Source organism: Emydura macquarii, unplaced genomic scaffold (assembly GCF_026122565.2).
Source record: "Emydura macquarii macquarii isolate MOO-44397 ecotype Brisbane River unplaced genomic scaffold, CSIRO-AGI_Emac_v2 contig_369, whole genome shotgun sequence".
NCBI classification, from domain to species: domain Eukaryota; kingdom Metazoa; phylum Chordata; order Testudines; family Chelidae; genus Emydura; species Emydura macquarii.
Window position 1 is genome coordinate 3,969,169 of NW_027130506.1, and position 16,193 is coordinate 3,985,361.

General features: G+C 48.7%; 1 protein-coding gene across 2 annotated transcripts in view; it reads right to left on the reverse strand.

Moving 5' to 3' along the window:
• The window catches only part of SNTB1 (syntrophin beta 1), a 150,265-nt gene extending 148,871 nt beyond the window's left edge, over positions 1-1,394 (reverse strand). For both annotated transcript variants that reach the window (XM_067530919.1, XM_067530917.1), the window contains exon 1: positions 791-1,394. In XM_067530919.1, coding sequence (XP_067387020.1) covers positions 791-1,394 — 604 coding nt within the window. The remainder of the gene's footprint in view (positions 1-790) is intronic.
• Positions 1,395-16,193: the final 14,799 nt, after the last annotated feature.

Here is a 16,193-nt window from a genome sequence, read left to right on the forward strand (position 1 = left end):
TGACAGGCTTCTTTCCCTGCACTGACGGAGTTTCAATTCCCTCAGCTGTGTGGCCAAGGACATGCGGTTGCCTTAGGTCCCACTCAGGTTTACATTGCACTGTAGTCTGTGATCTGATCTGGCTGGCGAGGCTTTCCTTCTCTTTTACTTTAGTTTTTTAAAACCACACATACACGCAGAGCAACTCGCAAAGTCCGCAGCTTTGCAGCTGCCGTTCCTGGAGTTCCTTTAAACTAATTAACTGCTAACTTCCCCTAACCAGAGGCTGGAACTTTTCTGTTAAGGTAGGAGCCGATCTGCTTGGGGGAAGTTCTCCCCTTTATACAGTTGCAAAGTCCTTAGCAGTGCGCCTTGGGGACCTTAGCACTGCTTTAAAAAAAAACATTAACTGCTTCCTTTCCAGTCACAGACTAGCACAGCCCGGGAATTTGTGATCTGAGCGCTGTGCGGAGGACGTGTCCCTTCTCCCCCCCGGACAATAAACACACCAGAGAAGAGGTAGCATGAGTGCCCAGCGTTGGAGTGTCTGTCACCCCTTACCTACCACTGTCCCACAGGCATCAGCGAACCCCTGATCCGCCCTGCCCTGCGAATCTCTCCAACAGGGGCAGGGACAGTGGCTGGGGCACACGGGACTGCCTGCGTCTTCCACCCCGGCTCAACCCCGGGCAGCAGCGCGGCACCTGCCCCGCGGGGCGACCCTGGCCACCCTTCGCAGAGAGCACGCGTGTGCGCGGCCACGGGCGGGGGAAGGGCGAGGGCAGCTGCCGGGCCCGTTTTAACCCCTTACCTTCCAGCAGCACCTCCTTGCCCGCCCGCTTGAGCGCCTGCACCGCCTCGTCGTGGGTGGCGTCCCGCAAGTCTGTCCCGTTCACGGCCAGGATGGCATCGCCCACGTAGAGGGCCTGGGTCTGGTCGGCCGCCAGCCCCTTGAAGATCTTGCTGATGAGGATGGGCATCTTGTTCTCCTTGCCCCCCTTGATGCTGATGCCCAGCCCGCCCAGCTCCTGCTTCAGCACCTTCACGCACCGCTTCTTGTTGGAGACCGCGTCGGGCACTTGCTCCGGGAGCTCGGTGAAGGCGGTGCGCACCCCGGGGCCGCCCCCCGCCTTGGGGCTGCCGCCGGGGGGCTCGGCCGCCCCGCCGGGGTTCCCGGCGGCCGCCCCTCGGCCGGGCGCCCCGTTGCCGCTGGCCCCGACGCCGTTGTGGGCTGCGCCGTCGGCGCGCTCCTCGCAGCTCAGCACCAGGGCGTCCTCGCCCAAGTTGGCCAGGACTTTGTGCCAGCGATCGCGCACCAGCACTTCCAGCCAACCGCTCCGCTGCTGCGCCCGGCCGGCCCCGGCCCCGGCCCCGCCGCCGCTCCCCGCCACCGCCGCCGCTGCCGCTACCGCCATCTTTGGAGCATTCTCAGCGCACCATGTGATTGCACAGCCCGACCGACAGCCAGCCGCGCACAGGACAGCGGGCTGCGCTCCGGGAGCGCCCCGACTCCAGCGCCGCCAGCCGCGCCGCCGGGGGGCGGAGCGAAGGCCGCCGCTAGCGCCCGGGCCGGCCCGCCGGGCAGCAGGCCAGGGGCTCACCTGATCCCCGCGCACCACTTCCGCGCCAGGGCCAGGCGCCGCTCACCTGCTGCGGGCGGCATGTGGAGGGGAGGCAGAGGACAGCCCCGATCCCAGCCCGCCAAGGGCACTAGCAGCAGCAGCAGCCCACCTGCTGCAGGCAGCCGTCAGCGCCTCTCCTGCCGCTCATTCGCCAGCCCCGGCCCGGAGCAGAGACTAGCACGGAGGAGTCCAGAGCTGGAGACACCTGGCGGGCCGCTCAGCTCACCTGCGCCACCCACCCCTTAATCCCCGGCGCGGTGCCCTCTCCCCTCCCGCCTGTGTCCGCAGCAAGCGGTGAAGCTCAGGTTCCGCAGAAGGGCCCTCCCCAAACCAAGCGCTGGCCGAAATCTCCCCGGCTCCGTTCTCAGCCCGATCCCTCTCAGCAGTGGATCCCAACTCTTGCCATCTGTGGTGTTTTCCTTAAAAGTCCCGGCTCCTGCGGTGAGGTGACCGCACGGGAATTTCAGCTTTCCCGACAAAGGAAAGTTTCCAGCTCTCACAGCTGCAAAGACATGTCACACGCGCACCCTAAAGGCTCAAAAGCCCCAGGGCAAACGAGCGTGACAATGTATTGTTATATGTCTTGATTTTCAAGCCAGTCTCATCATTTCTGAATACTGGGGCTGGCAAGCCTGCATGCTCTTTAGCACATGGCATAACTGCCATCCGCTGGCAGTCTGAGCAGATATTTCAAGACCAGAATAAGCACCGCTCCTACTTTCAGCTGGAAGGGTCCCCCTTAACACAGCATGCAGTTCTGGGTGCCCCCTTTCAAAAAAGATATATTAGAATAGGAAAAAGTACCTAGAGGGGCAAGAAAAATGATTAGGGGGATGGAAGAGCTTTCATCTGAGGAGAGATTAAAACGACTGGTACCGTTCATTTTAGAAAAGAGACAACTAAAGGGGGATATGAGGGAGGTCTATAAAGTCATTAAGGACGTAGAGAAAGTGAATAAGGAGGTGTTATTTATCCCTTCACATGATACAAGAACCACAGGTCACCCAATTAAATTAATAGGCAGCAGGTTTAAAACAGACAAAAGGAATTATTTCTTCACACAGTGCACAGTAAACCGGTGGAACTTGTTGCCAGGGGATGTTGCAAAGGCCAAGAGATTTAGGCACCTAGGCTCCTATACCATGAATGGGGAGAGATATGTGCCTTACAATGCAATCCACAAAACCACCCTGCTGTCAGGGAGCTGCCAAAGGTAGCCAATAGGAGTTGCTAAGGAGGGGGTTGTATGCTAAACCCCTCCCCTCTTTCATAATTCGGTGCCTAAATCCAGACTTAGGGAGGCGCCTTTTTTCTGCTTGTGATTCATGAATGGGGGGAAGATGATTGTTTAGCTGCCTAAGTGGTGTGTGGGGCCTGATCAGAAGCTACCTAACTCCACAGGGAACTGGCAGGGTGAGGGGTGGCAGGTGGAGATGCTGGCATAGAACCTAGTGGTTGGGCAAAGGTACTCACCCAGGCTGCAGGGGCAGTCCTAGTTCAAATTCCCCTTCTGCTTAATGAGGAGGATCTGTCACCTCTCAGGTGAGTGCCCTGGCCACTAGGCTATGGAAAAGTCCGATGTGGGGCTTCATCAATCCCTCTTATTGACGTTGTTCCGCTTTAAGTAATAATTAAACATGATTTGGGCACGAGAAAGAGTTAGAGCCTCGCGCACACAACTGCAAGATGGCAGATCCCTCACCATTGGGCTAAATGTTATAAGGGGGCACGGTTGTTGTCCTGCTCCTCTTCTCCCTCCTCCCAGCTCTTTTTTGTGGGGTTAGGCAGCCCCTGAGCACACCTACTGGATCGAGTCAGGTCCTGCATGCGACTTAGGCAACCGACTGACTGCCTGGCTTTCCCCTGCTTCCTCATGAATTGCTCTGGGGCTTTAGGCAGGAGATAGGCCTCTCGAGCGATGCAGCAGTGCACACGCCCAGAAGCAGAACTGTAGGCACCTAGGGAAGTTTTACTGCAAAAACTTAGGCACTGAGCAACTTTCGGCACCTGCAGGGTTAGGTGGCAGCCCAGTGGGCGTTTTGTGGATCACAGTGGTGCCTGAAAATGGGACTCGGCTGTCTAAGTACCTCTGTGGAGCCCACTCAAAGTGACTTGTCCAGGTTATAGAACCAGTTGGTCTAGTTCCCTGAGGCCTCAGCTCTAACCAGTAGGCCCTGCACTTTGTACACTACTAGCGAATCAATACAGTCCATTACAGGACAGACATTTGGCCCCAAGTATTTTTCAAACTTTAGAAATTATAAACAACCCCAGCACCAAGAATTGAATGATTTTTGCCCTTTTTATAGAAAAGCAGAGGTTTAAATTTTACAAAAAAATAAAGTGAATGTTATTGAATTAATCCATCACACTAAGTTTACTAGACGCATGGCACATACTTGTGCCATTTCAGAACTCCTGCGTGGTTCCCACTGAAATACAAATATCATACTGGCAATTGCACTGTCTGGAAGTGAAGCTTGTCCTTGTTCCCAGCTTAATTAAAGTCTCCTCCTTTTCCCTTTCCCATCCCAGCAGAGGTAAATAATAAGGCTGTGCAGGGCCAGCATCAGATCTACTGATCCCTAGATGAGTCTCATGGTGGCCATCATTCCCCTTTTAGCCCAGAGTTGGGAGAAACTAGGGCTGACATTTTTCTTGTTAAAAAGAAGCTGATGTAAGGGCTAGAGTGGACCTTTAGGGGCCAGTCCCATGGCAAATAGTTGGAAGGACACAGGCACATCACCCCAGCAGGAGCACCCCACAGTATCATACCTAAAGCAGGCACGGTGTCCCCACATGACCGGGGAAGCACTGCCATTGTGATAGTCTTTGAGGTGCAGCATGCCCTCCATCCATGAGGGGTGTGTTCTGGTACCTGCTGTGGAGAGGGGAGGTATCATCACTCTGCTGTATTTGTGCCCCTCTCATTCTGTTTTGGGAAGCTGGGACCATAGTTGGAGTTAGTTTCTAACTGTCCTCATGTACTCTGAGAACAAAGGCTGGGAGGGTATCTGGTCTCCAAGCCACGGGGCAGAAGCAGGCGGTTCCTTGTGTCCTTTTCCCTCCTTGTGTGCTCCAACAGGGCCAGACACGGTATGGTCTTTAAATCTGTAAATCACACTCCTACAAATGGTTCCTGAAATGCAGGCAAGAGTGTACATAAAATAGGAATGAGAACAGCATAGAGGGTATTTAAGGCAGTATCGGGGGGGCTTTTCTGGCTATTTCACCTTTCCATTTACTTTCTTTCCTTCCATATCCCAGATCCATTCTTTATAAACAGTAAATGATGAACACCGATTGCAGTGTAGTGGACTCTGTTTCTTTTTCACGAGACTGAAGGCCCTCAATTGTTTTCAGAGCATTGCAGCGTGCAAATTCTCATTCCAGTGAAGCTGTTCTGTGAAAAAATATAATTGCCATATTATACTTGTGAGGTTCAGTGCTCTCTTGATGGCTTCAGTGGGAGTCCAGGGTACTCAGCGCCTCACCGGAGTGCTCAGCACCATGCTGGGTCAAGTCCATAGTCACTAAAAAGGGATTCACTGTAGACACAGCTCATAAAAAGCTGCACTAGATGAGTAGTCTTTTTGGAAAAGCCCCATATACAATTTAATAGGGATTCAAGCTTACTGGGTTCTATTATTATTTAACATTTCCATTGTGGTGGTACTGGAAGTCCTCAACCTGCTCAGGGCCACATTGTACTAGACACTGTATAAACGTGGTTATGCTGGAAAATGTTAATGGCTGCCATCAAGTGGATCTTTGATCTATAGATAATCACAAGGCTGGTGAACACTGATGGGTGTGCTAAGCACCCTTCTTTCAGATTCTGTGGAAGGAGCAGCTAGTTCCTTTTATGTGGTGAGATAGCTGGAGACAATAGAAGGCACTGCCCAAGGCAATGGGCAACATGGCAAGCCCTGATCAGATGCACGCTGACTGTGCAGGCTCAGGCAAAGGGATCATTTGGCAAACTGTGTGTGTGTGCATGCTTGCGCAAGAAGCAGAAAGCCAGGAAAAAGCAGGCAAGGAGAGAAGCATTTCTGAGCGTGGCCCTGAGAAGTAGCAGGGAAAGTTTGATGGGCACAGAACTGACTGGATAGGCAGACTTGGAATAGTGAGCCAGGCAACTGCTAGTTGTTGTGGAATCTGCAAGGACTTTCTGTAGGCCAATTGTAAATCAAGAGGATTGCACCAAGAAGCATATCTGATTCCACCATCAATTTCTCCTCCTAACCGAAACAAGGAGCTGAATATTGCCCAACCATATAGCAACAATATAGCTTGACACTCCCTGTGCCAAAATGCTTACAATCTAAAATACAAATGACACTAGAAAGCCGCAGAACATAGTGGTGAATGATGCCCTACTTATAGGTTTTATTTTTTTAAAATCTTTATGTTATTCTATAGCAGGGATATGCTTTTCTATTAACTTCTCCCGGATAGCTCAAACGCTATTGGAAAATCAACTTTTCCTATGCAGTGTTGTAGTGGGTTTACAGTATAGCATCAATAGCCACGCCCATCAGAGACCCTTTTCAATCAGAAACAGGGTTATGGCCCTTGAACATGTTTCAGGCAACAGAAGTTAGAAAATAATCCGGTTTGGACAACGAAGTTGCCACCTTGTTTAGCCAGAGTCAGACCAGCTCAAAGGATGAGAGCCTAGAGATGGATGCCCGAGAGCAGAGAGGGGAGCTGGGATAGAGTCAGACTCCTGCAGTTATACCAAACACGGAAGGAGCCAAGCAGAAGCTAGTCCTGCTTGCGGCAGTGTTAGAAACTAGAACTGTTTCCCTTTTGTGCCCCCCACTGGCAGCCCACTGTGCTACAACATTGGGGGAGACAGTCAGCAGGCCTTGAAGTCTCCATGCAAGTGCTCCCTGGCTCTCCTGGTTTGCTGAAGGCTTCAGATGCCCCTTGAGGCCTTTGTATACTTCAGGTTGCATTGTGATTTGCTTCCAAAACTAGCGGAGTATTCTGATTTTTGTTACGCTCTACAGTCAAAATGGCCTGAAGTTTCCATATAAATCATTGTCATTACAAAACTAATTAAAATGTGCTCATTAGCGAGCACGTTAGGGACTACACTTTTTAAAGCTAAGGCCCACTTGCATGTGCAAGAAATACTCACCCATATGTGCACCCACGTGTGCCACAAATGGGTGTGCAAATTGGGAAAGTGCTCCCGCCAGTGGCAACTTATGAAAGGATTTCTACACTGCATGCACAGTCGTAGGAAACGTGATCACCAATGTGGGGACAGGTGGGCATGTACATATCTTATGCACAAAGGCCACATCCTTTTAAAAATACAGGCTGGATCTTGCTCCTATTGGAATGAATGACAAAATTCTCATTGCCACCTTGTCAGGATTGGGCTCACAGTTCTACAGTCTAAGCCTCAGCCTCAGTCACTTTTATGGTAGAGCAAACACTAAAAATAAAGGCTCATAACTAAAGTGTTGATGCATCCTTAACTACAATAATGTGGGTTTGTTTTCCATCTCTTGACACCCGGGACTTGTTCTGCTGGTCTATTTAAGTGCTGTTAGTGTTCCCAGACACTAAAGTTCGTAAAGTTTTCTTTCCAAATGGCTCTGATTTTAATCACATTACAATTTCTTGAATCAGTTTTATCGGCTGCATAAAAAAGCAGGTTGTTTTAAATGCCCAGAACAAAGAGTTAAGCTGCAGTCAGTTACTGAACAAATACAAATGAGGAGAAAAGGGGACAGATTGTTGGATCAGAGGTGAACCAAAGAGAAACAGGTTCACCTGGCTAGGTATCAAAGATACCCAACTGCTTTTTATTTCCTGTGTTCCAGCCCCATTCTTTTAATGCTGCAGAGGCTTAGCAACAGTCACCCACACATTCCAGTCACAGAATTGAAAGGCCTGGTACTGCAATTCTGATGTAGATAAGGTTGCAGTTAAAGCAAATAGAATAGCCAGGATGCTGCTGATGTCGGAATATGACTTCATTGACTTGACTACAAGTTTTGCCTCCATAAGGACTGATGGATTAGGTCCAGGATACAGAAACTGCATCACGGAAGCCCAGTCTGATGGCTTATTCAGCATGCTTGGAAAGTTCCCCAGGTCTGGGGAAAGGAATTCTCACCAACTAGTCCGCAGTAATCACTGAGCCTCTCAGCCATTGCTACCCCAGACTGCGAGTTGGGGGAACGTCCCACCTGCAAATCTTCACTGCACACTGATGCCTGCAGAACAATCCTCCCCCCTCCTCCGGGTTCTGCAGCATATCAGTGTGCACATTCTCCGAACAAGCACCCCCTGCACAGCAGAACCACACTGGTTCCTACTGCAAGATGGAGAAGTGGGACAGGATTTCCCCTATAGGACACAAACACAAGTTTGCTGTCATATGTATAGTCCATAGACTACACCAGTAAGGCTGCTCCTCTGAGGAGGATATAATGCTAACAATATAGGAACATTAGGAATAATGCTGTTTACTCTCAGTGCTCCCATAATATCATTATGCTATTTGCACTGCCAACTTCTTTCTGCGTTTGCTTCCAGTCTCTATGAATGCTCACTCCATTCATCCCCATTGTTACAGTAAATGTTTGGGTCTGGTCTACTTTCCTTGAAAGACTACACTGATTTATTTCAAGAACACCGTGGTGTAGTGGGTAGTGCCTTGGCCTGTACTCAGAAGAGCTGAGTTCTGTTTCTAGTACTGCACTGTGGGTAATTCACTTCTTCACCTCTCTAAGTGTCAGTTTCCTCTCCTTTGTAAAGTGCTTCAAGGTCTACTGATGAAAGCACTATAGAAGAGGAAGGTGGTTTTATTAAACTCAGATTGTAAACTCTTTGGGGATAAGGACCATCTTTTTATTCTGTATTTGTACAGCACCTAGCACAATAGGGTAGGATCCATGGCTGGGCCACTAGCGCAAAACAAATACTTTAAAAAAAAATAAAAATGTATGTTTTCATATATTAAAAAAATTCTGTGGACAATTGTCAAAGAAAGCCCCTAATTAGGCTTAGTTAGTAACAAAGGATTCTCTGGCAATGGGGAACTGGCTCAATCCCTTTTTAACATTGGGGGCTAGCCAAGAGATGTAATTTTTATATAAAGAAGGTGTAATATGTTGTGGCTGGAGTGACTCCACTTAGCTAGTCTCCACTGAAATTCATTTTTGACCATATCTTTTTAGACAGAGATTTTTTTGTATTGGAAATGCAGTAGATTTGCTTATTAGCAATCCTTCAGTTGCCAGCAAAGAGTTGCTATTATCCAGCAGTTGCTCATAAGTAGAATGCAGGTTTGCAAGGCAGCAGCCAGGGAAAGAAGCACTGGGACATGCCTTCCCTGGATGCAGCCCTGTAAACCTGCTTGCCGGGCAAGGCAGCAGCGAGGAGGGCAGCTGTAGCCTGGGTGCTAGGGCTTTCTATAGGAAGTGGGTACCTCATGGGGCTGCTCCGTACTTCACCCTGTGCTCTCCAGGGCTCAGTATTTCCCAGTGCTTCCTTCCCTGTGTGCAGATCCCAGGCAGGGTGCAACCCGGAGAGTGCAGGGCGAGGTACCGTGCAGCACCTTTCCCGCTTCTGCCCTGCCCACAGAGTCCCTACCCACGCTGCCCCTTCCCCCCGGTGTGTCTTTGGAAAGGCTGACAGAGAATACTTGATTGTGAAGGGTGAAGGTGTGTGGGTAATGAGGGAGCAAGATTTCCTTTGCTTTAGATTGTAATAACATTTTTAATTCTTTGCTACGTTCTCCTCAACAACCCCCCGCCCGCCCCAATTGCCTTTCATGACCCCCGCTGGGGATTGCAATCAATTTGGTGGACACACACACTGGCCTACAGGATTCCTACTGCAAGGGAATCGCCACCACCTGCTGACCTTTGTATCCTTCCTAGGTGGTTTTACAGTGCAGAAAGAGATGGAGCATGGTTGGCATTAACTTTCAAACATGATGTAGCCAAAGCCAGTGCTAGGCATAAGCAGACTAAGCAATTGCTTAGACCCCCAAGCAGCTGAAGGGGACCCCCTATTCGCTTTTTATTATGTGTTGTGTGTGTGTATGAGGGAAATATTCCTGCTTAGGGCTTAGGGCTAGCACCACCTGTGGCTGTAGCTTTCCAGGAGGGAGTAGGATGCTGCAGAGAATAGCAATCCCTAGGCTTGCCGCATCCCCCATTGCAGAGCTCAAAACCTCCAGGGTAGGTTGGTGGAAGGGAGTGCAATGACAGAGAGGCTGCATTCCCCATTTCTGAGCTTTTCTTTCCAGCACTTATCTGCCAGGGTTTCCTCCCCTCCATCTAGGCAGACAAAGGCGCAAGAGATCCCATCACTTATGCATAGTTTTTTTTTATTACTTGAGATACCAGGTGAGGGACAAGCAGTCACACATAATACGGAGGTACACACAGGCCTTGTCTACACTAGAAAGTGTCGTCGACGCAAGTTACAGCAATGATAAAAAAGTGCTGTAATTACAATGCTTGTACCTGTCCACACAGCCCTTATTGTGTCGCCGAAGCGCATCCACAGTTGGTGCGATAGCGTCGATAGTGAGAGTGTAGGGCCCTGTGGGCAGTTATCCCACTGTACAACTCGCCACCTTGTGTCACTAGGAGGATTGCAGTACATCATGAGTGCAGGCTTAACATCCCATGATGCAGTACGTCCCGCCATTACATGGGTTTCTGGTTGCATTTTGTGCCATTTTTCAATGGCCCCAGTTTCCTCTTTGCCAGCCATCTCTATTTGAAAGGATGGATCCTTCACTGCTCTCCACTGTTGTTATTGTTCTGAACACATTGCAGCTGTCATGTAGTATATCATGAACTCCCAACTGTAACAGGAATCCGAGGCACCTGACCTCCTGTATGCCATGCAAACAAACAACACAGGAGTACTGTTTGCATTCACAGAGCATCTGCACACAGTGCGCCACCGCTTTTGGGTGCATGAAACAAGCACTGAGTGGTGGGATCGCATCCTAATGCAGGTCTGGGATGACGAACAGTGGCTGCAGAACTTTCGAATGAGCAAAGCCACCTTCATGAAACTCTGTGTGGAGCTCACCCTGCCCTGCAACTCAAGGACACCAGAATGGGAGTTGCTCGCTTGCTGGAGAAGCATATGACGATCACCACGTGGAAGCTGGCAACTCCAAACTGCTACTGGTCGATCGCTCATCAGTTTGGAGTCGGGAAGTCCACTGTTGGAGCTGTATCACAAGTGTGCGCAGCCATTAATTTCATTTTTCTAGGAAGCACTGTGAGTCTTGAAAATGTGCGTGAAATAGTGGATGACTTCGCAGCAATGGGATTCCTGTGGTGGGGCAATAGATGGCACACATATCTCAATTTTGGCCCATTTTACAACAAAGTACATCAATAGAAAGGGGTACTTCTCTATGATACTGCAGGTGCTTGTGAATCACTGTGGGCGTTTCACTGATATCAATGTGGGCTGATCAGGAAAGCTGAATGACACACGCATCTTCAGGAAAAATAGCCTGTTACAGAAAGCTGCAAGCAGGGACTTCCTTTCCAGACCAAAAGATTCCAATGGGGGATGTTGAAATGCTCATAGTGATCCTGGGAGACCCAGCCTACCCCTTACTGCCATGGCTCATGAAGCCTTATATGTGCAACCTGGATAGCAGCAAGGAGCACGTCAGTGACAGGCAGAGCAGGTGCTGAATGACTGTTGAATGTGAGTTTGGCAGATTAAAAGCTTGCTGGCGATGCCTTTATGGCAGGTTAGATTTAAATGAGGAAAATATTCCCATGGTTATAACTGCCTGCTGTGTGCTCCATAATATTTGTGAAGCTAAGGATGAAAAACTTCCCTCTGTGTGGAGCACAGAGGTGGATCACCTTGCAGCTGATTATGAACAATCAGATGTCAGGGCTATTAGAGGGGCACAATGGGGGGCCATTCGAATCAGGGAGGCCCATAGGAGCTATTTTTGCAAACAGCACTGTGCCATGCTGGGACTGCTATCGAGCTTGCATTGTGACTCAATGTGAGCTGCAACCACCGTGTGCAAAAGACAAATAAAGATTGCTTATTCTTCACAGAATATGTCTTTATTACATAACAATTATTCACAGCACACACAAAAAGTTGGGCTGGAGGGGAGAAAGCAGTGAGGAGCAGTGTGGGCTATGACTGCTGGGTGTAAGTCCAGCTATCATTCTGGAAGCTATCTGAAGGGGTGGAGTGAATGGGGTACCAAGACAGGCTGATAGTTTGACAGGAATGTGTGGGTGGAGTTTGGGGAGGGCATGGAAAATAGTTCTGTATTGGCTGCAAGGGGAGGCGAGCATGTATGAATTCAGTCTGCAGCATTATTAGTGACTTTAGCAGCTGTGTTTGCTCCACCATTTCTTTTATCATGAGCTTGTTACCTGATATCACTCAGTCCTGGTTTTCCTTCTTCTCCTCCCTAGCAATTTTTTGATTTTCAGATGCAGTGTGTCTCCATGCCCTTTTTTCTTTTCTTTTTTCTGTCTCAGAGGACTGGAGCAGTTCTTCGAACAACTCCTCTTTGCTTCTTCATGGTCATTTTCTTATCAGCCGCGGCACTTGGCAGATGTGGAGGGTTTTCCTCTCAAGGGCACATCTGTAGGAGCACAATAAACAATTAACAGAAGCATGATTGTCAGTGCATTAACAGCATTGATTCATTACTGTAAAATACACTGCTTTCTCACTATCCCCTGGCAAGCACAAAGCTCGATGATCAACCAGGGCATGGTGAGTTGTGCCTGGGAGGAGGAGGCACTCAAGCTGGGGAAAAGGTTCTGGGTGGTTATTTGGGGGTATTGATGCAGGTAGATAGGGACAAAATTTCAAATTGTGGTAGGGATGCTAGAGTGCATCTCCTCCATACAAGCAGCTTCAGATGGTCCCTATACTGTTCGCCTGTGTGCCGTTTGGTCCCTGCACAAGTGATTGCCGATTGATGTGGGAAAATTTCCTACAATGGGGGAAGAAACAAAGCAGCTCTGCCAATGAATCTCCGGCAGAGGATTGGCAAGTACCTCCAGGAAATTTCCTAGAGATCTCTCTGGAGGATTCCCATGAAATCTCAGTGTGCATTACATTTTTCCACCATACTGCCTAGCTGCACAGGGGAACGGGAAGCACATGGAAACACAGCTACTGTTGTGCATTTCTATCCCTTCAACCAGCTGTATAATGCAACAAAGCAAAGGACAGCTGTGCTTCATGTAACTGAGCAGTATCAGCTCAAAAAAATCACTTACCCAAGCTCCCCTCTCCTGCATCCTGCACGCCAGTGCTGTAAGCCTGGAATTGGCCCAAACCCTGTGGGGTTGAGAAGAGGTCCTGACTCCCCATGTCAGCAAACAACCTGGACCCCTGCTCCGCATTGTCCTCCAGCGCGACCTCCTCATCCACGACTTCTTTGTCATGGTTGAGTCTGGTGTCCGCTGCCTCCAGGCTCGTGGAAATATCCATGGGTCTCTTGGCAGTGGAGGTGGGGTTGTGACTAAGGATGGCTTTCAGCTCCTTATAAAAGTGGCAGGTCTTTGGCTCTGCACCAGAGTGATGGTTTGACTCCCTAGCCTTTTAGTACCCCTGCCGCAACCCCTTGATTTTCACATGGCACTGCATTGTGTCCCCTTCTCCACCATTAAACAAGAAATTTGACCGTACGTATCCAAATTCCTTCGGCTGGATTGGAATTGGGACTGCACAGCCTCCTCTCCCCAAATGCTGATCAGATCCAGAGGCTCTGGTGTGCTCCAAGTGGGAGAGCGTTTGGTGTGTGACGCCACCATGGTCAGGTGGGAAAATGAGATGTGAACTCTCCAAGCAGGAAGTGGATTTCAAAAATTCCCGGGACTTTAAAGTGGAAGGGATGGATGGCTGCCGGGCAGTGGAGTTCAAACTGATGTCCAGAGCGGTCAGGATGGGCATCATGGGACACTTCCTGGAGGCCATTTACAATGATATAACCAAGCATGGTGTCTACACTGATGCTTTGTTACTAAAAGTTTGGCGCAAAAAGCTCTATGCCTCTTGTCAAGGTGGTTTTATTTTGTCACAAAATACAGGGAGTAGGATTGGCGGAGAGGGATTTCAGTGTGTATACCACCACTCTTTTGGCTCAAAAGCTGACATTGTTTGATAAAAGTCTGTAGTGTAGCTCAGGCCACAGATACACTGATTCCGAGTCAGCTATTTTCAGCAGGGTGGGTATAATCCAATTCCCTTTGAAGTCCCTGGTAAGACTCCCATCCACTTCAACAAGAGTTGGATCAGGTCCCATATAAATCAGAAGATTTATAAATGCTGTTTTAGTAGAAGTGGGAATCATGTTAGTCTGTTAGAGAGAGTAAAAGCAACACTGCAAAGTTGTACCTTTTATTATGTTTCGTAGGCAATGGCATCACCTGCAAATTAATAGGGAGATGTATGTTTATTCTCAACAAGAGAATGATACCCTGTTCATTATAAATAAAACTGCTTTGAGTCTTTAAAGATGCCCTGGGAAAGCAGAGCAGGTTGTGGGCATAAAAGTAATGAAGTGATCAAAGAATTCTGGTTTCAGCAAATCGTGTTCTTGCATGATATTCATAATTCAGGACTCAGGGTAGCTAGTCAAGTGTAATTAACTTCTTCTGGGATCTAACATCTTATTTCTTTTTGGTAGCAAGAACTTCAGTACATAATGTTCATTGTAGAAAGCTGATCAATGGAAACGTGCCATTACCTGGAATACTGTGTTCTTTTGATTCTCTTTCTGGATTCTGTAACATGAAAAGCTCTTTTTGTTCCCTGAGCAGAACTATAAAATAAATGGACTCAGCACAGAATAAAGTAAAGAAGAAATGGGCTTGACATCACATCCATGCCAAGAACATTATAATTTGCGGATGGGATGGGATTTATACCAGAAAACTTTTAATACCTTATTGGAGAGAGGAGTAAGGAGTCTGATCTATACAAACACTTCTGCATTTCTTGGGTGACCATATTAGGTTTACAAGTACATAAGAAACTCCACTTTAATTCAAACAACCTAGCAAAGTAAGCAGAGTGTGACAGTGAAAGATCAATGAGAAATTAGTCCCATTAGCATTTACATTTTTTCAGTGGCAATATTTTCTGAACAATGGCCCCTATTGATGCTGTGAGTGCCTACACTGTGCCTTCTATTCATCAAACAGACATCACTTTATTCTTAGCAGCTGTGTTCTCTAATTGGGAAAGGGAATGGTCCAAAAATGATAAAAGGGAATCTCATCACAGTGTTGAAAATCAGTTTGGAGCCTAACTGATTCTGCTGCCCTGGTCTCTCTCTCTCTCTTTTTTTCTTTGTTAGCGTCTCTGTGAAGAATTTGTTCTTAGAAGTGGCAGGGTAACTAGAGGCCAAATCTAAAAAGCTTTATTTTTTTTTTAACTCCTGTGTATTTTATTATGGATTAGTGCTTATCAGCCTAAAAAAGTAAACAAAGGCTTTGGCTACACTAAACAACATTTGCTGCTATAGCTATATGGCAAACTTTTCTAGTGGAGTTGCAGCTTCTACCGGCAAAAGAGTGCTGGTATAGCTTGTACCACAAAACTGCCCTGTGTATTTCAACAAAATAAAACCACCTGAACGAGAGGCATAGAGCTTTTTTGCTCAACTTAAATTGAAAAAGGGTCAGTGTAGGCACCACTCTTTGGTTATGTCGCAGTAAATGGCCTCCGGAAGTGTCCCACAGTGCCCGTCCTGACCACTCTGTCCATTAGTTTGAACTCCGCTGCTCTGCAGCCCTCTGCCACTCCCCCTTTAAAGTCCCGGGACTTTTTGTAATTCCACTTCCTGCTTGATTGGCATGGAGAGCTCATGTTGCAACTTCCCAGCTGGTCTTGGTGGCTCCACACACCAGATGCTCTCCCACTTGGAGCACACCGGAGCTGCTGGACCTGACTGGCATTTGGGGAGAGTCGGCCGTGCAGTCCCAGCTATGCTCCAGCTGAAGGAACTTTGATACTGTCAGCCAGATTTATCGTGCCATGGCAGAGAAAGGCTATGAACAGGATATGCTGCAATGCTGAGTGAAAAATCAAGGAGCTGCGGCAGAGCTACCAAAAGGGTAGGGAGGCAAACCGTCACTCTGGTGCAGAGCCAAAGACCTGCCACTTCTATAAGGAGCTGGAAGCCATCCTTGGTCACGACCCCACCTCCACTGCCAAGAGACCCATGGATACTTCCACGGGCCTGGAGGCAGTGGACACCAGACTCAACCATGACAAAGAAGTCGCGGATGAGGAGGTCGAGTTGGAGGACAATGGGGAGCAGGGGACCAGGTTGTTTGCTGACATGGGGAGTCAGGACCTCTTCTCAACCCCACAGGGTTTGGGCCAATTCCAGGCTTATAGCACTGGCGTGCAGGATGCAGGAGAGGGGAGCTCAGGTAAGTGATTTTTTTGAGCAGATGCTGCTTGGTTACACGAGGCACAGTTGTCCTGTTGCATTATACAGCTGGTTGAAGGGATAGAAATGCACAACAGCAGCTGCGTTTCCATGTGCTTCCCATTCCCCTGTGCAGCTAAGGCAGTATGGTGTGT